Source organism: Rhynchophorus ferrugineus, unplaced genomic scaffold (assembly GCF_030347505.1).
Source record: "Rhynchophorus ferrugineus isolate W39M unplaced genomic scaffold, kcgeb_rfMv2 rfM1, whole genome shotgun sequence".
Classification (NCBI taxonomy): domain Eukaryota; kingdom Metazoa; phylum Arthropoda; class Insecta; order Coleoptera; family Curculionidae; genus Rhynchophorus; species Rhynchophorus ferrugineus.
This window is the reverse complement of record NW_027472580.1, coordinates 35,501,368-35,527,802: the sequence shown is the minus strand read 5'-3', so window position 1 is coordinate 35,527,802 and position 26,435 is coordinate 35,501,368. Positions and strand designations below refer to the sequence as shown.

At 31.9% G+C, this 26,435-nt stretch overlaps 1 protein-coding gene across 3 annotated transcripts; it reads right to left on the bottom strand.

Annotated features, from left to right (window-relative positions):
- Positions 1–5,766: 5,766 nt before the first annotated feature.
- LOC143206768 (uncharacterized) lies at positions 5,767–24,644 on the bottom strand. 3 transcript variants are annotated; one of them, XM_076419461.1, is made up of 3 exons: positions 24,467–24,644; positions 24,242–24,381; positions 6,187–6,358 (listed from the first exon to the last, which is right to left on the bottom strand). In XM_076419461.1, the coding sequence occupies exons 1-3, from the start codon at positions 24,506–24,508 to the stop codon at positions 6,331–6,333; spliced, it is 210 nt and encodes a 69-aa protein (XP_076275576.1). In that variant the 5' UTR covers positions 24,509–24,644; the 3' UTR covers positions 6,187–6,330. The 3 variants fall into 3 exon arrangements, 2 of the variants coding, with proteins under 2 accessions (XP_076275575.1, XP_076275576.1); XM_076419460.1 differs by lacking the exon at positions 24,467–24,644 and having other exon boundaries at positions 5,767–6,358; positions 24,242–24,278; XR_013008516.1 differs by lacking the exon at positions 6,187–6,358 and having other exon boundaries at positions 24,307–24,418; positions 24,467–24,591.
- Positions 24,645–26,435: the final 1,791 nt, after the last annotated feature.

Genomic DNA, 26,435 nt, shown 5'->3' with positions numbered 1-26,435 from the left:
TGTTTGTATAATAATCAACTGAAATTGGCAACGTACTATAGATATTTTTTTCGGTTCAAGATTCCAATTCCACAAGTTTTCGTTTGGGCGTTAAATGTCAACAATCAACTAACTCAACTAAATATGCTAATTATTGCTATTTAAATCTCCATGAACATAAATTTCCAACAATATTTAATGACTTTTGTGTCAATGTCCATTGAATTTAACAGAAAAGTAAAAATGAATGCAAAATGCTTTATTATTTTTCTAATTTAAAAAATGTTGAGCAAGTCCTAATGAGGACCATCGAATAAATACAACGAATAATAGTAATAGAAATAAATGTATAAGGTAAAAGCTAAAACATAAATCAGTGCGAGTCATCAAAGAGTATTCATAGACTAAAAGAAGATATAAAAGAAATTTTTCAAAAAATATGTTTGTATAATAATCAACTGAAATTGGCAACGTACTATAGATATTTTTTTCGCTTTAATATTCCAATTCCACAAGTTTTCGTTTGGGCGTTAAAAGTCAAAAATCAACTAACTCAACTAAATATGCTAATTATTGCTATTTAAATATCCATGAACAAATACCCACCTAATTTCATTAACTATATTTCCGAAAATATTTAATGACTTTTGTATCAATGTCCATTGAATTTAACAGAAAAGTAAAAGAGAATGCAAAATGCTTTATTATTTTTCTAATTTAAAAAATATTGGGTAAGTCCTAATGAGGACCATCGAATAAATACAACGAATAATAGTAATAGAAATAAATGTATAAGGTAAAAGCTAAAACATAAATCAGTGCGAGTATTTAAAGAGTATTCATAGACTAAAAGAAGATATAAAAGAAATTTTTCAAAAAATATGTTTGTATAATAATCAATTGAAATTGGCAACGTACTATAGATATTTTTTTCGCTTTAATATTCCAATTCCACAAGTTTTCGTTTGGGCGTTAAATGTCAACAATCAACTAACTCAACTAAATATGCTAATTATTGCTATTTAAATCTCCATGAACAAATACCCACCTAATTTCATTAACTATATTTCCGAAAATATTTAATGACTTTTGTATCAATGTCCATTGAATTTAACAGAAAAGTAAAAGAGAATGCAAAATGCTTTATTATTTTTCTAATTTAAAAAATATTGGGTAAGTCCTAATGAGGACCATCGAATAAATACAACGAATAATAGTAATAGAAATAAATGTATAAGGTAAAAGCTAAAACATAAATCAGTGCGAGTATTTAAAGAGTATTCATAGACTAAAAGAAGATATAAAAGAAATTTTTCAAAAAATATGTTTGTATAATAATCAACTGAAATTGGCAACGTACTATAGATATTTTTTTCGGTTCAAGATTCCAATTCCACAAGTTTTCGTTCGGGCGTTAAATGTCAACAATCAACTAACTCAACTAAATATGCTAATTATTGCTATTTAAATCTCCATGAACAAATACCCACCTAATTTCATTAACTCTATTTCAAACAATATTTAATGACTTTTGTATCAATGTCCATTGAATTTAACAGAAAAGTAAAAATGAATGCAAAATGCTTTATTATTTTTCTAATTTAAAAAATGTTGAGCAAGTCCTAATGAGGACCATCGAATAAATACAACGAATAATAGTAATAGAAATAAATGTATAAGGTAAAAGCTAAAACATAAATCAGTGCGAGTCATCAAAGAGTATTCATAGACTAAAAGAAGATATAAAAGAAATTTTTCAAAAAATATGTTTGTATAATAATCAACTGAAATTGGCAACGTACTATAGATATTTTTTTCGGTTCAAGATTCCAATTCCACAAGTTTTCGTTCGGGCGTTAAATGTCAACAATCAACTAACTCAACTAAATATGCTAATTATTGCTATTTAAATCTCCATGAACAAATACCCACCTAATTTCATTAACTATATTTCCAACAATATTTAATGACTTTTGTATCAATGTCCATTGAATTTAACAGAAAAGTAAAAATGAATGCAAAATGCTTTATTATTTTTCTAATTTAAAAAATGTTGAGCAAGTCCTAATGAGGACCATCGAATAAATACAACGAATAATAGTAATAGAAATAAATGTATAAGGTAAAAGCTAAAACATAAATCAGTGCGAGTCATCAAAGAGTATTCATAGACTAAAAGAAGATATAAAAGAAATTTTTCAAAAAATATGTTTGTATAATAATCAACTGAAATTGGCAACGTACTATAGATATTTTTTTCGGTTCAAGATTCCAATTCCACAAGTTTTCGTTCGGGCGTTAAATGTCAACAATCAACTAACTCAACTAAATATGCTAATTATTGCTATTTAAATCTCCATGAACAAATACCCACCTAATTTCATTAACTCTATTTCAAACAATATTTAATGACTTTTGTATCAATGTCCATTGAATTTAACAGAAAAGTAAAAATGAATGCAAAATGCTTTATTATTTTTCTAATTTAAAAAATGTTGAGCAAGTCCTAATGAGGACCATCGAATAAATACAACGAATAATAGTAATAGAAATAAATGTATAAGGTAAAAGCTAAAACATAAATCAGTGCGAGTCATCAAAGAGTATTCATAGACTAAAAGAAGATATAAAAGAAATTTTTCAAAAAATATGTTTGTATATTAATCAACTGAAATTGGCAACGTACTATAGATATTTTTTTCGGTTCAAGATTCCAATTCCACAAGTTTTCGTTCGGGCGTTAAATGTCAACAATCAACTAACTCAACTAAATATGCTAATTATTGCTATTTAAATCTCCATGAACAAATACCCACCTAATTTCATTAACTCTATTTCAAACAATATTTAATGACTTTTGTATCAATGTCCATTGAATTTAACAGAAAAGTAAAAATGAATGCAAAATGCTTTATTATTTTTCTAATTTAAAAAATGTTGAGCAAGTCCTAATGAGGACCATCGAATAAATACAACGAATAATAGTAATAGAAATAAATGTATAAGGTAAAAGCTAAAACATAAATCAGTGCGAGTCATCAAAGAGTATTCATAGACTAAAAGAAGATATAAAAGAAATTTTTCAAAAAATATGTTTGTATAATAATCAACTGAAATTGGCAACGTACTATAGATATTTTTTTCGGTTCAAGATTCCAATTCCACAAGTTTTCGTTTGGGCGTTAAATGTCAACAATCAACTAACTCAACTAAATATGCTAATTATTGCTATTTAAATCTCCATGAACAAATACCCACCTAATTTCATTAACTATATTTCCGAAAATATTTAATGACTTTTGTATCAATGTCCATTGAATTTAACAGAAAAGTAAAAATGAATGCAAAATGCTTTATTATTTTTCTAATTTAAAAAATGTTGAGCAAGTCCTAATGAGGACCATCGAATAAATACAACGAATAATAGTAATAGAAATAAATGTATAAGGTAAAAGCTAAAACATAAATCAGTGCGAGTATTTAAATAGTATTCATAGACTAAAAGAAGATATAAAAGAAATTTTTCAAAAAATATGTTTGTATAATAATCAACTGAAATTGGCAACGTACTATAGATATTTTTTTCGCTTTAATATTCTAATTCCACAAGTTTTCGTTTCAGCGTTAAATGCCAACTATGAACTAATTCAACTAAATATGTTAATTATTGCTATTTAAATCTCCATGAACAAATACCCACCTAATTTCATTAACTATATTTCCGAAAATATTTAATGACTTTTGTATCAATGTCCATTGAATTTAACAGAAAAGTAAAAATGAATGCAAAATGCTTTATTATTTTTCTAATTTAGAAAATGTTGAGCAAGTCCTAATGAGGACCATCGAATAAATACAACGAATAATAGTAATAGAAATAAATGTATAAGGTAAAAGCTAAAACGTAAATCAGTGCGAGTATTTAAAGAGTATTCATAGACTAAAAGAAATTAAATGTCAACAATTGGCAACGTACTATAGATATTTTTTTCGCTTTAATATTCCAATTCCACAAGTTTTCGTTTCAGCCTTAAATTCCAACTATGAGCTAATTCAACAAAATATTTTAATTATTGCTATTTAAATCTCCATGAACATACACGCACCTAATTTCATTAACTCTATTTCCAACAATATTTAATGACTCTTGTGTCAATGTCCATTGAACTAATGTTTCCTACATAGAGCAAAAAGTTCAGCAAAGAAGTTCTATGATATTTTTAAACAAAATATTTGTTTGGTACTCTGACATGAAAATAAAATTGAAAAAATTCTATTTCGTAACAATATTTGTTTTATATAATATGCAATGCTTTGTTTGATATTATTTTACACTGTTGAATATATTACGTAGTTAAAAAATTACGAAACATGTAATACGGCAATTTCGCGAAACGAAAACCCCCTGATTTTAGTAATGAAATCTTGAGAAAATGTTTGTGCTTAAATGTATAAACTTCAGGAGAATTTGTAAGATTTCATTTCACATCCAGACAAAAAAATCCCAGATGTGTTTTCTATCCCATTCCTGATTTTCTCCCTTTCCAGAAGGCACGTTTCGAATCAGGGTGCAGATATTCCGATTTGATGCCACCTTCATGATCTCTGGCTGTCAATATATCATCAAAAGCGTCATTAAGGCAGACGAGATATGGTTTTACAATTTTTTTACAAGAGAAATATGCGAAAAGAAATCTACATCAGAAGCAGTTGAAAATCAAGATTATGCTGATAGTCCTCTTCGTTTCAAAATTTTGTACAATTGATATTTCATGCTATATCTAGCTGAATCTATTCGTCTTAGTGGACTGCAATTATACCCGAAAACTCGACAATGCGTTCTCATACGGCACTGGTTCTTCGCGACTTCTTCATAAAAAAACAACTAATATGAGTGCTATTGCTTTGTTCCCCTAATTTGGATAGTTGAGCCGATAAGCTTCTGGTTATTCCCAAATCTACAAAAATCGTCTCGAGGACATCACATTCAACAAATTTTAAAACGTTTAAAACTCCAAGAAAAAGTAACCAAAAGTCAATTTTACTCAATGATGACATGAAATACATGCATATATTTAAAAAAAAATGCATATTTGATATTTGTTTAAAAAGGTTACTATTTTTTTGATCAATAAACAAACTTAGCAAACAGGAACAGTATAGTACAGCAGTAGTAAGGCTGTAGTACCAAAAAGAACAAAAGCAAGAGTATTTGTGATAATACATTCGTTATACTGTATTAATAGTAAATAACAATTGATGACCATAATTTAATGATAATAAACTTTAATGATTTTAGATGATAGATTCATGATGTTATGTAAAGAAACATTTAAATGAAGGAAAGAACAAAAACACTAATTATACTTGATATAAAGATATTTATTTTAATTTTTATATCTATGGAACATTATAAAAATTTAAAACTGAATGGTCTTATTGATAATAATTAAGAATATAATATAATATTATTATATTATACAATTAGGCATATTTCCAATTAAAATGTTCTAATCTATGAGCTTACAGTTCTGGTTACGTTCATTATCTTTAAGGTAATTAACAATGAAAATAAAAAGGGTTTTAAGCTTATATATAATAAAAGTGGGTTACTTCTTGCTATGCCTGTAAAATTTCGTTTTTATTAGCCATTAACTGAACTATAAATCCATCCTAGACTATTTTATTGAAATCAGATTAATTGGTTTAAACAAGATGGAAATAGAAACAAGTTTGTTCTTTCGTCACTACTGTCCTATATTTAGTATCTGATATTTTAGTCTTGGATACACTTATTCGTATACGATCACTTAATACATTGTTAATTATAAATTAATTTGTTCCAACTATTCATATATATCATCAGTTCACAAGTAAGACCCGAAACTTAATAGTCGTTTATTAACCTCAACTAAAGTTAATAGTAACACTGTACAAGTTCGTGTGGTTTTGGTATTTTCAATATTTGGGTTTCCTTCTCGCTGTCCACCTTGTCCTCACTGTACTCCCTGGTTACCAGAGACCTATAAAAGCAAGGACTGCTGACTTGATTGACGCAGTAGTCAAGGCGACAGGGCGGTTTTCCTACTGTTGAGATAGTTACTGCTTCTATCTGAATCCTGCTCGGCATGGTAGTAAATTTATGTTTGTGATTGTTTATAATTATAATTGTCCAAAATGCAAGAGTGTAAAATGCGACAAGGAAAATGGTGCCGGTCAAGCCAGTTACTGGACTGGGTAAGACCTGATGTCTTCTGGAATGATTTCTAAAGTTGGTTACCCGCCAGTCGGCAAGCTGGATCGTATACCGAGGAACGTATAAGTAACGAGGAGGCAGTAGGTCCATTCTAGTTAAACCCTAGTTGGTAAGAAGGAGACTCTAAAATATAACAAATATATAATAAAATAAAATCAAGATCAACTGACAGATATTTTTGCTTCTTCGTTTTGGTCTGAGGTTTTTTTCGTCATTATTACGTAAGATCTCTTAGGCATTATTTGTTTTTTCCTATTAATATCAAATTTACCTATTTAAATTGATAATGATTTTCTCCAAAAGATTCTGATCTAGTGCAGGAATGAGTCTTTAACAAGGATAAACTTAAGAAAATCTCTTATGACGCCAACGTGTTTCAGACCTGGTAGTTATAGATCCAAATGTGAAAGAGCGTTGCTCAAACAATATGAAATTCCGAATTATATCTATTTCGGAGTTGCATATTGTTTTTGTTTTGTCGCGGAGAGCTGCCCTGGAGTGACAAGTTGGACCGGGTTATGTGGGACTGACTCTTACCAATACCCTAAACCGAAACCGCCTCACAGTTGATCCCTGTGGATCGCTACTACAACTGCATTAAATTTGGTGATTTGTCATCCGCTGATCGGGCAGCCGTTATTGGGCATGACGACCCAGCGATTTTATTGATTCACGAACTTGAGTAAACTTGATTTTCAGAAGAACTTGAGCTGAGTTGTTGTTTGTGGAATGATTGGGATATGAAGTGCTTGATTTCTGAAGTGTTAGTTTCCCTATGAATTTGATTATTTCTAACAAACCAACGTTTAAGATTCTTCTGAGGAGCTTATTTTGAAAACTTGAAGCCGTTTGACCTGGTTGGGTATAACAAACTTGAAGTAGACATTAGATCCGTAGAGGAGTACGGATCAAATTAACATAATAAGCATTTGATGCAGATGGAAAGTCTGCTAGAAGGGTAGATTAGAGAAGGTAGCAGGGTTGCTATCCCCGAACCTTTATGGATTGCTTTCTGGATTTGGGATGCCAACCGAATCGTCGGTCGAAGTGGAGACCCAAGTACGTGATGTTATCCAGCCATGGAATTGACATACATAACATGTATTTATTAACAAAACTGTTACTTTAACCAATCGAAAAAAGAAAATATGGCCACCAGTTGAAAATTGGAATCAACAGAAGTTTTTCAGTTCACATTAGAACCTCCAAAGAGAATTAGCAGTAAGTATAAATTCAATACTTTTTGTCAAAAGAAGTAAATTAATAGCTTTGAAAACTGAGCATTGTAATATTTGTTTCTTTATAGATTATTTGTGCTAATACGAACAGTGTAGTACAGCAGTAGTAGATCTGTAGTACCAAAAAGAGCAAGAGTATTTGTGATACTTTAGCAGGGAATAATTGTTACATATATTTTCATTTTTCTGACATATTTATTATGTTATCTAAATTTTATTTAACTGTACAAGGAACCAACTTTAATTCATTTGTGAAGTGAGCATTTTCAGCAAGACATTGCAATAAGATAACCAAAAAATAAGTGTTTGTTTTGGTTAAAGAGAAAAGTTAATAGAATTTCTATGGGCCATTTTATATATATTATCATTTTAACTGTGGTTAATATAGAAATTTTTTTTTATTAATGTTGAATGAAAACCATATTATCTGCTTACATTATATTTAATCTCTTAAAGAATAAACATTTCAGTAGATTCCCATTCAAAATTATATTATTGGGTTAATGAAAACATTTCGTAAATTTAATAATTTTTAAATTAGATAATGCTTTTTCTGTGTGTTGGAAAATGTTTCCCTCAAATGTTAATTAGGACCTGAAAATGTTTTTTTATTCGATTTTTTTTAAATTTTCGTCTAATTAAGGCATTGCGTCTATTTATATGGTTTTCTATATGGAACTTTTTGCTTGTCTTTATTTCTGTAATTTAGTAACCTTCTTTCAAGTTTTGTTCTTCAAGTACAGTCCTCTGTTTGTTGTACTTCGTAGTAGGGGTTTTGATTGTCGAGAAATATTTAGAAAATAACTAGGAAATACATCGATATTTTACAAAATATATATCGATATTTTTATGAAAAATTATAAGTATTAATATATTGGCCCAAAAATTATCGATATTCTTTAAATATTTAAAAAAAACATGTGGCGACATATTTAAGAAACCATCAAAGGTTTTTTATAATGTTTAAGAAATATAATTAATTTTTTTTTCAGAAAATATCGAAAAATATCGATATATAAAGGTCAAAAAAATATCAAAAATATCGATTGAGGAGAGGATAATGTCGTTGGTTGAAGAGAATTTGATAGGACGGCGACCTTCCAAAAAACCACACCTAACCGACAGCATGAAAAAGAAATCACTCCAATGGGCTTGACAATATCGAAATATGAATGTTGCCGACTGGACTCGAATAAGGATAACTTCTTTAAACAATACAATTGGTCAATAACGATTTTATAGTATTAATACTATTAATTTACTGGTATGCTCTTCTGACGAATCAACCTTCCATAAGTTATTATGTAAGACCACGCCTTGGTGAACAATTCTACTCCAAATCCCTTGTAGAGAGGTTAGAACACCCAGTTAGTCTGTTATTTCACACAAAGGCATGGGACACCTATACACTGTAGATAAATATACTCAATATTGTTCCTAACAACTTGGCCACCTAATGTATATTGCATATTCGACGTTTTTTGTACATACATTACTAAGATGTTTAATGTATTGCCTGCCGCAATTTTTAAATTCGTTTCAGCATCAGACAATAACAATAATGCTTCTCATTTTATTCTAGTTAAAAAGAGACACAATGCTGTCTGATAAGTTCGAACTTGTAACCGAACCAGCCTGTCAAAGTCATCCTGTTGTAAAACGTATGCAAAATTCTTGAAAATAATAGTATAAAAAATAATAAGAGGGTATAACTCTAACCTATAAACTATTGTGGTTGTATAATTAACTGTCATTTTTAGATATACTACAATGTTGAAACAAATTATATTTGATAATATTTTTGATTCGTTATTTTATTTAGATTAGAATTTTGTCAAATATATATTAGGCGAAAGACAAAATAAATTAAAACTCAGAGTTGATGTGGCAATATTGCGACGTTTTGACGTCACAAATTTAGATGACGTATATACAAAAAGACTTTGATTAAACTATATGTAACATTTTCAAATAACATTCTGTTAATACGTCAAACCTTGACATGTTGTGACAGAATTGTGCTATATATATTGTAACTCTTGCGCGAAATGTGTTAGAGATGGGAAGCAATGAAAAAATTAAGAGTAACAACAACGAGACCGTACAAAACAAGACGGCCGATTGTCGAGCAGCCATTGTGTAGTTTTAATTGTGCAGCTTAATGAGCGTGTCGGGCATTAAAGGGCTGAGCGTCGTAAATTACGAGCGCAGAGCCACCTGGTGTATGTTTCTGGATTAATGAGCGAAAACGAGTCGCCCGTCTCTCTCTCTGCAGCTCAAGCCATGGCTGGCCCGGCCGCCCTCGACAAATTGTCGTACGTAATAAGGACGCCCGTGCCGGGATCGTTGTTTTTTCCCCGCTCCCGTCTTTTGGATTACGGCGCTCACCTCGTCTCCGGCTAAATTAATTGGTCATTTTTAAAATGAAACAACCCCAACGTGTCGTCGCAACACTACCCCAACAAGGAAGGGCACGGGCGACCTACTAATTGAAATTAATGGGGTTGTTCTTGAGGAAACCTAATATTTTCAATTACAATTAAAAAAGCAAATGTCATCATCAGTCTATGGTTGCCACTCGGGAGGTTATCTATTTCTCAAGCAATACGTCGTTGCTGGTGTTGCAGGACTTGAATCTCGCCCTAGTTTGCATAGGATTTGAAAAATGTCAAGCTCATCATCAATAGATGTCATCAACAATACAAAAAAATTGGCAATGGAAACATTCAAATAAAACATATTAAAAATATTAATTTTAAAGCAATGAAAAATATATCATAAAGAACACATTTATCATTAAATATAACGTTATCATCAACAAATATCAGATCGGATAAGGAATTTGCAAATAGCATCATACTGAATGCGCTATTTTTTTCGCAAAATTTCGTCCACGGCTATGTTAAAAATAGCGAAGAAACAACAACATTTTTTAGAAGAACACTAATGAAACCATTCTTGAACGATGCTTGAAAAGTTTATTAATTTTTGCGGAAAGATGCTCAATTTCCAAAGTTAACCAAAGTGAAGGTCAGTGTGTATAGTGGAAAGTAGAATGAAAATTAATATAAATGACCACCACGGTCTTTACACATTTAACATGTTCCTCCATAAACTGGAGGTATGTTAAAATCTTATATACACAACCAAAAATAGATCTAAACACTGTCTGCTCTTCTCGGCTGGTTTCCTTGTACAAGCTCTAGCTATATTTAAATCCTTTTACAACAGTTGATAGGGTACTTATTCCTCAAAAGTTTTTATGAAGCTTACCATCTCCTTTTTTTCTATTATTGATTTTTCCATGCTAATACTACCAATGAACTTATGAAGAAGGACAATGTATAAACATTAAATTATATATTGATGAATAAGTAAGTCTTGGTCATGGGAGAACGGTTAGTTGAATTATTGGTTTAGTTTATGAGTATCATTAGCAATGTCCAGTAAAACTGGAGTTAAATGGTGGGACTGCGCCCTTTTAAATATTTCCTCAAGAGAAACTTTGTTCAAGAAAACCCTTTGTGATATGATGATAATTTTTATTTGTCTGTTTAATCGCTTAATCCGAGGGACATGGAGGAATTATCAATAGGAAAGCTTTTCTTGGAAAGTCAATCACTAGGATTAGAGATGTCGGCCACTGAGAAAAATTTCGATATTTCATAAAAAATGCACCAAACTTTGAAAATTAAGTTTATTAAAAATAATTAAAAGATCTTTAAAATGTCTATAAAAATATATATATGGAATGCTTCTTAAACCTTCGTGTATTGTGCTTACTAGAGTATTACAACAGTGATTCGGTAAATATAAGGCCTAGAAGCATTTACGATATTAGAGGTTTTCGCCAAAACTTTTCCTGAAAATCGGTCAAAAATTTTCGACCAAGCACATGAAGCTAACATCATCTTAAAGGGTACATAATTAAGCCAATTCACGTAACTGATAGTGCAACGATTCCAAAATACAAGCATCACAAACAAGTCTGAGTTATGTAGGTGCGAGAATATTTGCGCCTTTAATTTTTTAAGGCTATATTTTTTGATTTAAAGAAAAATACAAATCGTTTACATTAATAACTAATTAATAACCCAATCAAACCTTATTAACTTAACTGTTAATTATAGCTCTAATTAAATTTTCTAATTTAAGAACTGAAATGTAGAATCAATAACACTATTGTAACTCAATGTTCAGTAATGAAAATATAATCAAATTTTGGATTACAAGCTCATGTTTTTTTAATTAATTCATAAACTGAAAATAGAATTACCGAAGAAGTTACTCTGGAGAAGGTTTAATGAAGGCAAAATATCTGTACACTGACAACTTCAATCCTAATTTGGTGGCTGTATACCTTGAACCACTTGCTTGTATTCAAATAACAGTAATATAGGGATAGAAAATGTTTCCTCAACTTCAGAATTTATAAATCTTAGGAATCCATGGACTAGAGTGGTTTTCCAAAGTCCGAAATTTTATTCCCATATTTCAATAGAACATAGTTGAGCATCTAATCTACTTCAGACTGCCTTTAGTGGCATTACCCCCTGAACCACAAGCTTCTGTCCGAACTCCAGTAAACTCTGATTATTCTATTTAATATTTGCTTATTTGTTTCAAGGATACGAACTACAACGTTGGTAATATATTAAATATTTATAAATAAGGATTAAATAAATAATGAATCTTTATATATAAATAATTATAATCCTAATTAGATGATTTGAGAACCAATATCTCAAGTAAAATATATCGACGTTCATCACGATGACAGGTTCAGTTGGAACATCACGTTAGACAAAAAGCAGAGCAGATCAAAGTCAAAAACAAAGAACTGTACTGGTTAGTCGGAAGATTGACTTGGAACTTGACACAAGATGAAAGAACTTCGTTTTTCAGTCAATTAGAAAGCTTATTTGGTCTTATGAATCTACAAATATGGTATTACACTAAGATATTAATACGACCAGTAATCTAAGGCGTCAAAAGTTCTTCGTTTAATTACCCATGCTTATTGCTATGTAACCAAAGAACAACTGCACCATTCGGTCTTAAAACTGAAGTATGGTTACGCGGACGCAATACAGCTACTGGATAACGCACAGGCAACCAGGAGATGGAAGCGAACCAAATCACACGAACTATTAAGTTATTACTCTTAACTTTACTTTAAGTGGTCTAATTTAATTTCAACTATGGGAAGTATAATTAGATTTTAATTATGGACTAATATATTCTGAAATATTTATCTAGGTCTCATCTTGCTTGTGATCTGCTTGTGATGAAGTACTAGAGAACGATAGTATTAAATTAATTTGTAAGTTAAGATTTTCTTGTACTATCATTTCTAACGTAAAATGTAATAACAAAAACTTGTCACCAATTGAAGACCAACACCTAAAAATATCGCCACACAGATCTCAAGGAATTACTAGCGGCGTACCAGTGGAACTACGTAACACATATGGTGTTTTAAGAAAAAATAATTATTAAATTCAAATGTTATGAGCAAAACCAATTGCTAAAGAATATTGTTAAAGTTCCTTGACGGGGAGAATAAAGTGAGAGCTAATATTTAAACATCACTAAACTTCGTTTGAACTGAAAAAGGTCCACCCACTCCACGAACAACAAATGTCCCGAATTGTCAAATTGTTCCGAAACAACGTCCGTCCGTCCCTCCCCACCCTCCGACTCTCGAAATAATTACGGGATAACGATTCGGAGCTGCCGTTCGCCATTAAGTCCGGGAATCTTATTGTTCGTTCGGCCGAATCTTCGTGCCGTTCTTTCGGGCCAGATTCCGGCGTCCTCGGGGTTCTCTCCCCGTAATCCCGCCACGGCCGCCTTTTAAATTATGGCCTTTGTTTTGAGGAGATTTCGAGGACTGTCGGGAGGTCGGCTTCGGCCAGTTTATTTAACAAATTATTTAGCCGTTCCCCCCTCCGAAACAGTTTCGACGTAATTATAAGACAATATAGCAGTGTCGGCTGCTGGAAATGGTAAAGGGAGCGAGGGTAGCGAGAGCGAACGGATCGTGTTCTCGTCTCCTTTCGGCGAGACACTGGTATATTAGACTCGGTAAATATTTGAATTAAAATCATTGGGTTTGCGATTATTATTTACTAGAAATTATACCTGTATAGGTATATACTTAAACAATCCACGAAGGGATATTTTTAACCGACTTTGACGGATTTTCAAAATTATTTTTTATTTGAAAAAGTGCACTTCCTAGGTGGTCCATTGGAAGAAATCAGGATCTGTTGCGGTGAAGGAGGGAAAATTGAGGGAAAGGCTAAAATTTTAAAAGCACGTACAAAGTTTTCACATATTTTTTACCTAAAATAATCAGATATTTGTGATTAAAGTCATTTTTGAGCTGATGTGGCGAAAAATCGGAAGTCGTTCAGTGCAAAAGCCATTCAGTTTGCTTTTTAAGCACTAACTATACCATATAAGACTTCGTAGAAATATTGTTGACAACTGCTTCTATTGTGTAATGGTTAAAGCGTTTAGCTTCCAAACGGAGGTCACGGGTTCTATTCCCGGCGGAGATAGTAGCTTTTTGTTGTTGTTTAGTTAAAACATTTGTCAAATCACCTAGGCTAGGTAACGGATCCCGAAACCTGGAGCACTCCTTATTTTCAATCATAGTTTTTCATTCCTATTTTTCCTCATACGGGCTGTACTCCTACTTGGCCTACCCATTGTTATATTATTGTAATTTGTAATTTTATTTATTGTAATTTATTGATTAAATATCTAACACTAAAAAGAGAAATATAAAATATTTTTAACAAAAAAATTGCTGGAATAACTAAATAAAAATAAACAAAAACCTTATTTAACCCATCTACTACACGTATTTTATATTCTACTACATACACAGAATTTAGCTTAACACCTACCTAAACCTATTTATCTATTTACAATATTATTTTATTGTGATATTGTGATACATTATTATGATATTCAAGGTCCAAAAGTGTATGCATGAAGATGACTGGCGTCTGTTCTGACTCGTTATTGCTGGTCTTTTTGGTAATAAAGCGTAGTTCAGTTTATTCAGTTGTTCTGCACCGACATCAAAGTAGTCAGTTAGTAGTGGTTAAAATAACATTATAAATAGATAAATAGGTTTAGATAGGTATTAAGCTAAATTGTGTGTATATAGTTTAATATAAAATACATGTAATAGATAAATTAAATAAGTTTTTGTTTATTTTTATTTAGTTATTATGACGATAATTATGTACATATTTTATTTCAAAATGTTTTTTTTGTGTTAAAAATCTAAGTTTGATTATTTTTTAATTTTTCGGTTCAATTTTTTTGATACAAATATTTTATTTCTAAATTTTCGTCTAAAGAACTGTATAGATATTAACTTTTTGCGCTTTTTCCACGCCCATGTCCCTCTCTGTCTCTAATTCTTCTAATTTCTTATCCGCAATTATCGCTCTATTTCCTTATCCTGTTATTTCCATTACAGATGATTTTATCTTTCTGAATTTTTATTTGGGTTCCTTTAAAATTGGTTTGGTTCCTTAGTATATTTGGTATTCTGATATTATTATTTGATTAAAACAATATACGGATATATAAAAATAAATTTATTTTCATATGTAGTAAAAAAAAGATAACTAAAAAGTTGGATAGCAGTTCGACGAATACCAATGAATATTCATTGTTTATTGGCAGAATGAAATAGATATATTGGAAGCAGAAAAAAGGAAAAATATTGATATGTTGTTATTATTGTTATTATTTTTCGACAATAAAGGGCTTTGGTCTGAAAAATGGGGTAAATAAAATTGGTTTATTGAAAAAAATTTTTTTTTATATATTTTCGAAATTCGAAAAAAATAGATATATTTTTTCAAAATGTATGATTTTACTAACTATATACTGACGTCATATAACACGGGTGATCTGTTTGAACTAGTTGTTCGCCTGACGGTGACAAATTATTATTTCCTTTCCTGTAGAAATAATATATACTTAGCAACTGGTCATTCTTTATCCCAAAGTGGTTCCTATTATTTTTACCACATCTATTTCATTCTTTATTGTGTCTACTGTATTTTCAATATATAGTTCTACCTTTTAAATGGAAGTATTGAGGCAGCAATAAGAGCTGGTTGAGCTTATTAGTTAAGAAACAGATATAGAAGTAGACCTGTCCCTGACCGCCCACCAGTGAAGATGTGTTTAGAAAATCGATTATCAATGTTTCCAGACTCCTAATTTTTTATCTGGTGGGGCTATTTAACACAATAATTGTGGTATTCTATTATCTAAAAATAACATTACGTTTTCGTTGAAAATGCTACTCTAGAACAGCTCATAAAAATATATATTATTTGATCGACATAGAACTCTAATGTTTTTCAGAAACACCAGAAAAAGTGTAGCTAGAATGAAAAAAACTATATTGTTCTTTTATTATAATCGGATTAATAAGGTTTCGATACGATGGTATCAATTAGACTTTTGTAGTCGATTTCGTAATCTTTTTATTATAAGCTGCTTATATTTAGTATTCATATATTTATATAAATAAAATGGAATAAAGATAGCGTGAATCAATGGAAATTTTACTATAATTCTAACTTAGTCAAACAAAATGTTATATGGGTATTTCCAGAATTATTAGAAATTCCATAGAATAAACGTCGTCATTAAAATAAAACAGAGCTCTAAAAATAGACCACAATATTCAATTTAGAGCATAATGATGGTGGAACTACTAATCGGCCAATGTTGTATTTATATGCATGTCAAAACTCTATCACATTTTATTGAGAGGCTGTTTATTAAAAACAAATTGTATAAGTAACATAGTTTTTCAGTGCTAGAGAATGTTTGTAAGACAATAAAAATAACCTAACAGTGTATGAAGTGATGACTTACATGCCTGAAAGATCTGCATATCTCTAATTTCTCCTTATTCCCCCTATCGATTTTCAGATTAACAGTTTTTTCCAAAATAATGATATTCGTATGAAAAAATAACCCACTGTTTTTATTGCGTTTCAATCATCATATCAATTTGAACTTTATTCATGACCTGCTTTTGTACCGCTCTAGCCGTAATCGCAAACATCATTAACTCTATCATGGAAACATTTCTCGGCGTCTTGGAAACACGCACATGTTGCGGTTATTCCCAAGAAAGGAGCTAGATAATATATCTAACTATAGAGCCATCAGCCTTCTCAGTGCTATTTCGAAGTTTGCTGAAAGTGCAATACTCTACGCTTTCAACCATTTCACAAAAGAAAACAGCATCATTCCTGATTAACAATTCGGCTTTTGCGTTCACCATTTATCCGTCCATCAGGTTACCCGTCTGGCTTCACACATCCACCATGCTCTTGACCAACGTAAAATGCTTGAAGCAGTCCTCCTAGACCTAACCAAAGCTTTCGACAAGGTCTGGCACGACGGTTTGATCGCAAAGTGTATGCAGTTAGGCCTCCCAGATGACCTAACTGCTTTCATCAAGTCCTACCTATCGGAGAGATCTTTCCAGGTCAAGATCAGGAAAACACTTTTCAGTCGAAAACAAATTTTAAACAACAGTTAACTATTTATCAAAACAAGCGCCAAAAGATTTGCGGGTTTATAACCTCGATTATCTGACACAAATGGGTCAACCAGTAAATCGAATTTTATAGACTGATTCGGTTACATGTTCGGACATCATCATGGGCATCAAACTTCATTCTGCCCTCTTTTAACTAGCGTAATGCTAATAAGTACAATGAGGAGGAAAAACTGCTTCCGAGTAAATCGCGTTTAAAATGAATTTTTCGCCTTTAGTGAGTGAATCTGGAAATACATTCGACGACATTGATGACTGTTTTATTGGGAATCATTTTATATATAATTTTTATAGTTTAAAATTAGAACCACACTAAAATCTGAGTAATAAATGTTACATTATAGCCGTACCAGAGAAGCTGAATACCGTGCATGGCAGCGAAACGTTACAGGAATCATCAAAAAAACAAACAATGGGCGGGAATCAAATCCCAGTTACTCGTCGAACGACGGGAATCGAACGGTGGAATTCCGCCCGGCAAAAACACTCGAGCCCTGATCCAGCAGAGCCGAGGGAGCGCCAGACCGGGGATCGCGGGGCCGAGGGCGCACGCTCCCCTCTCGGGAGAATCGGGATGCCATAGCAACCCCCAGACCGAACCAGATAACGGCGAAACGAAGCAGACATTTTGTAAATAAGCGCTTTGACGGGACTTTTTCTCCGTTCCATTCAACGGCCGCCGCCTTTTACGTTATTAAACACTTCAAATTTTTTCAAAGGAGAGGAGAGGCGCGGTACCGGGGGCGGACGACAGGTTTTCGGGGTGACGGGGCTTGGTATAGCCAAGGACTAAGGGTAACAAAAGTGGAGGACGAGAATATGGAGTCCCGGGAGGGAAGGTCGACGGTACGGGGGGAGGGTCGGTTGGGTTTTACATGGGAGAAGATGTTCGAGACAACTTTAAATTAACTTTATATCAATTAAGTTTTTTTAAGACCCGTTCTCGTTGTCGTTGGAATGTGGGAGGGCACGATGGAAGAGAACGGGTGATGGCAAGGTATCGAATGCCGAAAAAATTGCTCCGTTTTTATCGCTAAGCTTCATTGTCTTGGTTGCTAGACGGAGAAGGTTAGGTAATGGAAAACTGGTAAAATAAATGAACTGTCGCTTTTTTAAACATCATTATTTCTCTGAGTTTCATTAGCTTAATTTTTTGAATGTGAATAAAATCACATGTCTTCAATTTATTTTGTTATATTACCCGTTTACTAATAATAATATTAAATTGTTGTTCGTTAGTTTTGTTACAACTCGAGAATGACTGGACGGATTTGGCTAATTTTGGTTTTAAAATATTTGTAGAAGTCCAGGGAAGCTTTATATGGTGAGAAAATATGGGATAATGCCAGGAGAATAATACAACAAATAACAATTTTGATTACGAAGTATCGGCATTGCTGTTGGTTATCTAATATTTATGGCTACTTTTGAAAATTTATTTTCTGACTGAAAATGGTGAATACTAATTAAAATACCGCCCACTATTGTCAAAGAGCGATTAGAATATATAATGTATTAAACCTTAAAGATAATGTATCGGTTTTGACCGTTTAATACTTCACAATTATTTATATTTCATACAAATATAAATATTTTTTATAGGTTCGTCGATTAGATAAAGTGAAAATCAATTGAATAATAATAATAATGTCACAGATGTCAAATAAGATATATAGTCTATTCAAAATAACGGTGAGCTCACGTCATCAATATGTGCCTGTCCCAAAGTCTAAATTCGTTTTAGAGTCAGAGAATATTTTATTTTACTTAAAAAGAGATAGAATGCTGTCTGAAAAGTTCGAACATCCAACCGAGTCAACTTGCCAAAGTCATCCAGTTGTCAAACGTCTGCAAAATTCTTCAAAATATTAATTATAACAATTACAGGTTATAAACCAGCAATCGTCTGAATGTTTGCTTGTATTAATATATTTCAAATCATTGCCTATTTTTACTCTGATTCGAAATTCCGAAGCTAGACAAGACAGATTACATTTCTAATCAGCTACTTCGAACAGGAACGAGATAATCGAGTAAAAAATTGCCAGTAAAAGTATTTAAAGAAGTAAGCATTTTACTGTAATTGCTGCCATTGTTATTGAACATATTTTAGCGTGTTACAGCTGTTCTAAATATTAGTATGGACAGGGTCACTGAAATTTCTCAAAAAATGAATGATATAATCTTAGATTATACATGACAATGATATATCAGCTTGATGTTAACCCTTTCAGAGATGAAATATATGAAATGTATAAAAACAGGAGTAGTTTTTTCAATATAAATTTAATTTAATACAATTATTTCAGTTCAAAGATATGCAGTTTTTTTAGGGATGTAGAGCATCCTTTCATAAACCGTTAGGTAATATAGAATTCAAATGGCGCAAAGATGATCCACGAAGAGGTCGAATGGAACTTCCAGACATTTAAAGGCATATAATAAAGTTAATGAATATTCATTATTTCAATATGTATATTTAGATGAGAAATGAATATTGGTCCCCATATACCCAATGGTCACTCATGGCATGATGATAATAAAAATAGTCTTAAGACAACAAAGGTTGATGTATAAAAGGTAAACGCTGGAATAAAAATTGATTAGGTTTAAATAGTCATAACATTTTTAGTTCGTTGCCGATAAACTGTTCTTTATACTGGAAACAGGAATACTTAGTAACCCCCTCGGTTTGGAAGAACTCGATCAGGAATATTGAAGAACAAATTAAAATTTGATGGAATTGTGAACAAATATTAGACAGATTGGAAATTAACAGCTTAGTTATTCACTTGAGTAAAACATTCTGAATATGGAATTATGATTCAATGCTGAAAATCTCCAAGACAGGGTGATGCGAATGGAAACAACTAAAGGTGGGATATAATTAACATATGATAACTGGAGCAAATCTTATTGTAGAGTGCGAAAGTTTTATATGTACAGATAGGTGTGAAATTGTTGAGAATATACATGAGCATTTGCTTAAAATGTGCGAGGAAAGAAAAAAATACTGTTTTGCAGATATAACAAATTCATTAATGAGAATGCCGTGACTAAATCTAGTGTTATCAAGAGAGAAATATACAGGTTGTCACAGAACAAATTAAGGAGAAATACATTGATATCAAAATGACTTTACAAGGAATCATTGCAGCGAAGGAAATGTGAACAAAGCGTAAAAAGTAAATATGCTCTCTAATGAAAGTAACACATATTACTTGGATATATAATTGTCAATTTGATATATCACTACCTCAAAACATACGCCTGGAATTGTAACTCATAGGTGGTATGGAAAAAATCAAAGTAAATATAATAAAACACAACCCTAACCTACAAATTATTATAACTGTATACTTAATTATAGTTTTAAGTCCTTTGTATTACCTTTGTCCCTTTTGTCCTTTTAATATTAAAATAAATTATATTTTATAACAATATTTTTTAAATTAATTATATATGAGGAAAATAAAATTACTAGCTTTCTATATTCGCCATTTCAAATGGATTTACCGCACGAGAAATTAATGGTCAAAAAAGTTAAACAAACAATAATGAGAGAGATTAATATTAAAAAAGCTCCTGGTTATGACTCAATTACGGGCAAAATTTTAAAACAACTATCAGAAAAGGGTATAAAACTATTAACATTTATATTTAATGCTATGCTACGAATTAATTACTTCCCGAGTATCTGGAAAGTAGCTAAAATATTAGTGATTCTTAAACCAGGAAAAATACCAGAAGATGTGACCTCCTACCGACATATAAGTTTATTACCGATAATCTCGAAAGTTTTGGAGAAATTATACATAAAAAGCTAAACTATATAATAGAAAAAAGAAAAATTATTCCAGAACATCAGTTTGGCTTTCGCAATAAGCATGGGACTATAGAACAAGTGCATAGACTTGTAAACAAAATAAACGCTCACCTAAATGCCAAACGATATTGTTCGGCTGCTTTTCTAGACATATCTCAGGCTTTTGACAAAGTATGGCATACGGGCTTGCATGTTAAACTAAAGAAACTTCTCTCTCATCTGGACTATCAGTTACTAAAATCGTATCTCACTGATAGGCATTCGGCTGATCTACCCACCACAAAATTAACTACTGTGGCAGCATATGCAGACGATACAGCAATCTTAGCATCCCATGAAGATCCAGTCACAGCATCAATAAACCTACAAATCCACCTGGAGCAAATACAATTATGGTTGAAGACATGGCGCATTAAAACCAATGAAACAAAATCCACGCATATAACGTTTACCCTGCGTAGAAGAACATATCCACCAGTGAATATCAATCATCGTCAACTCCCCCAAGCAAAGCATGTTAAATATCTTGGTATGCACTTGGATCGACGCCTAACCGGAAAGAAACACATACTCTCTAGACGGAAACAACTGGGACTAAAATTATATCAAATGTATTGGCTCATCGGGCGCAAATCCAAGTTATCATTAGATAACAAGGTATTGCTGTATGAGTCTATACTCAAGCCCATTTGGGCATATGGAATCCAACTATGGGGTACCGCTAGCAAATCTAATATATCCATCATTCAACGCTTCCAAAATAAGGTGTTGCGTGCCATTGTTGATGCTCCGTACTATATTTCAAATAAAGTAATACAACGCGATATTCCTCTAGAACCTATAACGAGTGTAATTCAACGTGTTTGTGTGAAGTACTTCGAAAGAGTGTCAGTGCATCCCAATGTACTCGCTAATCAGCTAAATATGCGACGTGATAGTGAAGTGCGTAGACTAAAACGTTTAACACCACCTGATCTGATTACTGAACATATGTAGACTTTAGAATAAGCCTTAGAATAAGACTAATTAATTAAGAAAATATTTTATACAGAAGATTGCTTAATGAAGTGATTTTCTACATGCCATGTATATATAATATAGACATAAGAAATACTTATTGCCAATAGGGCAGATTATGGACTCACGAAGAGTAATAAAAAAATTAATTATATAGTTTTTTTATTTTTAACAGTTTAATTATTTTATTTATATTAGAATTTTGTGGTATGTCAAAGTCAAAATGACTTAAAACTCATAGTTGATACGGCAACATTGTGACATTTTAACGTCATCAATTCAAATGACGTGATTTCACTGTTTTATTAAACGGACTACAACTATGTGCCAACGGTAATTTTAAACCATATTCTAATTCCGGTCGAGTAGACATTTACCAAGAATATAGGGTTGAAATATGTAATGACTTATTGATGAAACTATATACTTGTACTTGTATGATGAAATATGGTAGTCAAATATGAGCAGCATTCTACTTCAAATCAGTTATTCAATAATATCAGTTATGTTGTGCCGCTGAAAAAGTAAAATTGTCATGATCGGTACCATCACCAGATTCCTGGCTCTCATTAATTTCTGGCATCAAAATGATGTTAACCACGTCTTGGAGCCAACATTCAAAAATATAATAGTAATGAAACGCATATTGTACAGGATAATTTCATGGTCACTTTCAAGTTATGATACCATAAAGTTTGGTAAAATTCAAATTTGTATCAGAAATACACATAAGTTCTATACACAAAATCTATAACATTTGCAGATACTACGGGAAAGTCATTACTTACTCGAAGCATTGCTACCACTATCACCTGCAGATCCTTCTCTCAGACATTTATTTTGTGCACCTCCACAGATAAAATCCAAAATTGAAGCAAACTATGGTCCAAGAACTACAAACGTTTCTTCATCAGAGCAACGACATTTGACTAAATGTTCAAAATAGGATTGGATCAAATATCAACTGACAGCCATAATATTGCCATCAAACATGATAAAACATCTGCCAGTAAGTACGCGAGGAAGTTTAATTCACCAATAATCGACGAATTTCGGTACTGTATAAGGAATATAATATGTAAATATATTCGGACGAAGTATAAGGTAAAAAAATATGATACTTTTGGTTCAGTCAATAAAATACATGTGCTGGTTTAATAATGAAATCTAAATACCTATCATCTAATGTATTAAACTTTTTTCGGTCGAAATTAGCTGCTATGAAGTGGGAATAAATAATAACAATGTCAAGGTTATTGTCTGATGGCTAAGGAAGTTATTGCGTCACACATCTACCTTTTTAACCGACTTTGAAAAAGGTGTAGATCCTATATTCGGCTGTATATATGTTTTTTTAATGTTGGTTTTATTCGAAAGAGTAAAACTTCCGAGGTAATCCCGTTGTAACCAAGTCAGGATCGGTTGTGGGAAGGGGAGGAAATCGGGAGAAAGCTTAAATTTCAAGGGCATGTACAAAGTTTTCACATATTTTTTATCTAAAATAATCAGATATTTGTATATAATGTCATTGCTAAGCTGATGTGACGGAAAGTAGGAAGTCGTTCAGTGCAAAAGTTATTCAGTTTGCTTTTTAAGCATTAACCATAGCATATAAGACCTCGTAGAAATATTGTAAACTACTGCTTCTCTGGTGCAATGATTAAAGCGTTTAGCTCCCAAACTGAGATCGCGGGTCCGAATCCCGGCGCGGTCATTATCTTTTTGTTGTTCTAGTTTAGTTTATATAACCTTTATCAAATCACCTAGGCTAGGTAGCGGACTACGGGGCCCGAAGCGCTCCTTATTTTCAATCATTGTTTCTTTTATTCCTATTTTTCGTCACTCGAGTTGCACCTTTACTTGGCCTGCCCATTGTAATTTTAAATAAACTAACTGTGTAATTTATTTAGTAGATATCTTACACTAAAAAAAAAAAGTAAAATATTTTAACAAAAAAAATTTAACCGACTTCAAAAAATAGACAAGGAACTCACTAAAAATTAAAAAATAATCAAACTTATATTTTTTACACAGAAAGTATATTTCAAAATAAAATATGTACATAATAATCGATGTAATAACTAAATAGAAATAAACAAAAACCTTATTGAACCCATCTGCTACACGTATTTTATATTCTACTATATACACACAATTTAGCTTAATACCTACCTAAACCTATTTATCTATTTACAATATTATTTTATTGTGTTATTGTGATATTATATTGTATGTGTGATACATTATTGTGATAATATTGAATATATTAAATTGAAATAAAAATTAAATTAAAATAATTTCCAACATACTTCCAACTTATTCCTATCTGTTTGTCCGGTTTCCACAAAACAGTTGAAGTAGTTTGTTCATTTTGTTTGGTTCCTGCATTTTGAAACCTTGTGCGAGCCAAGACATGCTGTATCGACCTAAGCATATAGTACTCATGGCACTATAGTGAATACGTTTCAATTGTCATCGGTATACACCTGCAGTAAGCATTTTATTCGGTTTTAACAAATCGTAACATACTACACCTTGCTGATCACTGTACATGTGCAGAAATACTTTATGGCCATGAATACTCCACTTTGATGTTGATATGGATGGCTCTCCTAGACTAACCCATGATTTTATTGGGTTTCGTTAAGTTTTCGTTCAATAAAATTTAAAATTAATATTCCTTGAGATGTTTTGGTCCTCCAGGTCACTCATTATTGTTGGCATTAAAATGACAACTTCAACTAAAATCAATAATTGCCATAAGTCTTTTTAGCAGCAGATTCAGCTACAGATTCAAATTCAATCAAAAATTGTCACTTTATGTAGAGAAATATGAAAGCATTCAAACTTAACGATTCATTTAGATTATTTGCTTGCTATATCTTAGCTATAGCTTATCTTATATAAATAAACTCATCATTTTTGAATCAAACATTAATACACCAATTTCGAAGTTATCCAGTACCATATTGGGCGCCCGATATGAAGGAAAAAATTAATAAGAGTACGCAGTAATCTGAAGATATACAAGAAAAAATACCTCGTCCTAAATTTAGAGACGACCGTCTGACCATATATAAGTAGACTCAGACAACATAAGCTTTAATTGTGTAGCATTCTTTTTATTTCCTCAGGTGTACGTTCCAATTACGATCGAGTGGCCTACCTGCCACACCTTTACCAACCCCGGGCTCCCTACAAATCTCATATGCTAAACATTATCACCCTTGTTGTTTACGTCGCTGTCCAACATTAGGGGGAAAATTTACTGAACAAAAAGGTACGTCGAATTTTATTTCTGGCACAATTTGGAGAATGCCTATCTGGAGGGCGTTATTAAATTCTATGGCGACCGACGGAGAGCGGGGGTCATGGGGGGAACGGCGCGAGACTCAACAGCGCAAAAACTTCATAAATTTGAGGCCAACGGGGCGTACGCGTTTGTTTCTTTAATTTGATTGTAGGGACGGAGAGAGGCGGTAAATTCGCTCTTTCGTCCTTACGCGTACCACCTTTTTTTTCGTATAATTTAATCGAAACCTGCGAAGGTTACGTAAATTGTATGTGGCTGTGGGATACAAGCAACAAACAGATTTACGTTATATAGAATACGAGCAGCCAAGAATCAATATCGTCTTGAATTATAGATTAATATAACGTCTGTTGCCTTAGTTTCATCAATTTTTAAAGAGAGCTGGCTATCGTAATTGTGATGAATCATGTTTCAAAGCAAAATATGTATAGTCTATAATTCAGTATAAAAGCGTCTTAGTATTTGGATGACAGAAAAGGTCAAATTACACGTATCAGAATTATATTTGCAGTTAGCTTTTACACTAACTCGAATTTACTATCTTGTTAAATTAATTATATCTAGCATAATAAAATTGTCAATCTTTACTATTGGATATTTCTGTTAAATCATAGAAGAGAAACATATAGTCTTTACAAAATAACAGTGAATTCACGACATTAAGATGTTTATTGTATTGCCTGTCATAATTTATAAATTCGTTTTAGCATTAGATATTTTCCTTCTCATTTCATTCTAATTAAAAGCAGATACAGCGTTGTCTGATAAGTTCAAACATATAATAGAATTAGCGTACGAAAGCCGTTGTCAAATGTCTGCAAAATTCCTCAAAATATTAGTAACTGTAGATTATAAACCGGCAAACGTTGTTTTACCGCTTTACTTGTTCCGATAAATTTCAAATCGTTGTTTAGTAATGCTCTGGTTGAAAATGCCGAAACCAAGCAGAATAAATTGCACCTCCGATCAATTACTTCGAAAAGGAACGAAATATTAGAAGCCCTTACTTGCCAGTAAATTGTGTTAGAGAGGTAAGCATATTTACTATTAAGTACGGCCACTAAAATATCTCAAAAATGAAAAATATAGCCTTGGATTTGCCGAAAAGAAACTGTCCTTATAATCAAGATCACCTGGATGTCAGCTCAGAGATCAAATATATAAAATTTATAATGAGTAGTTTTTTCAAT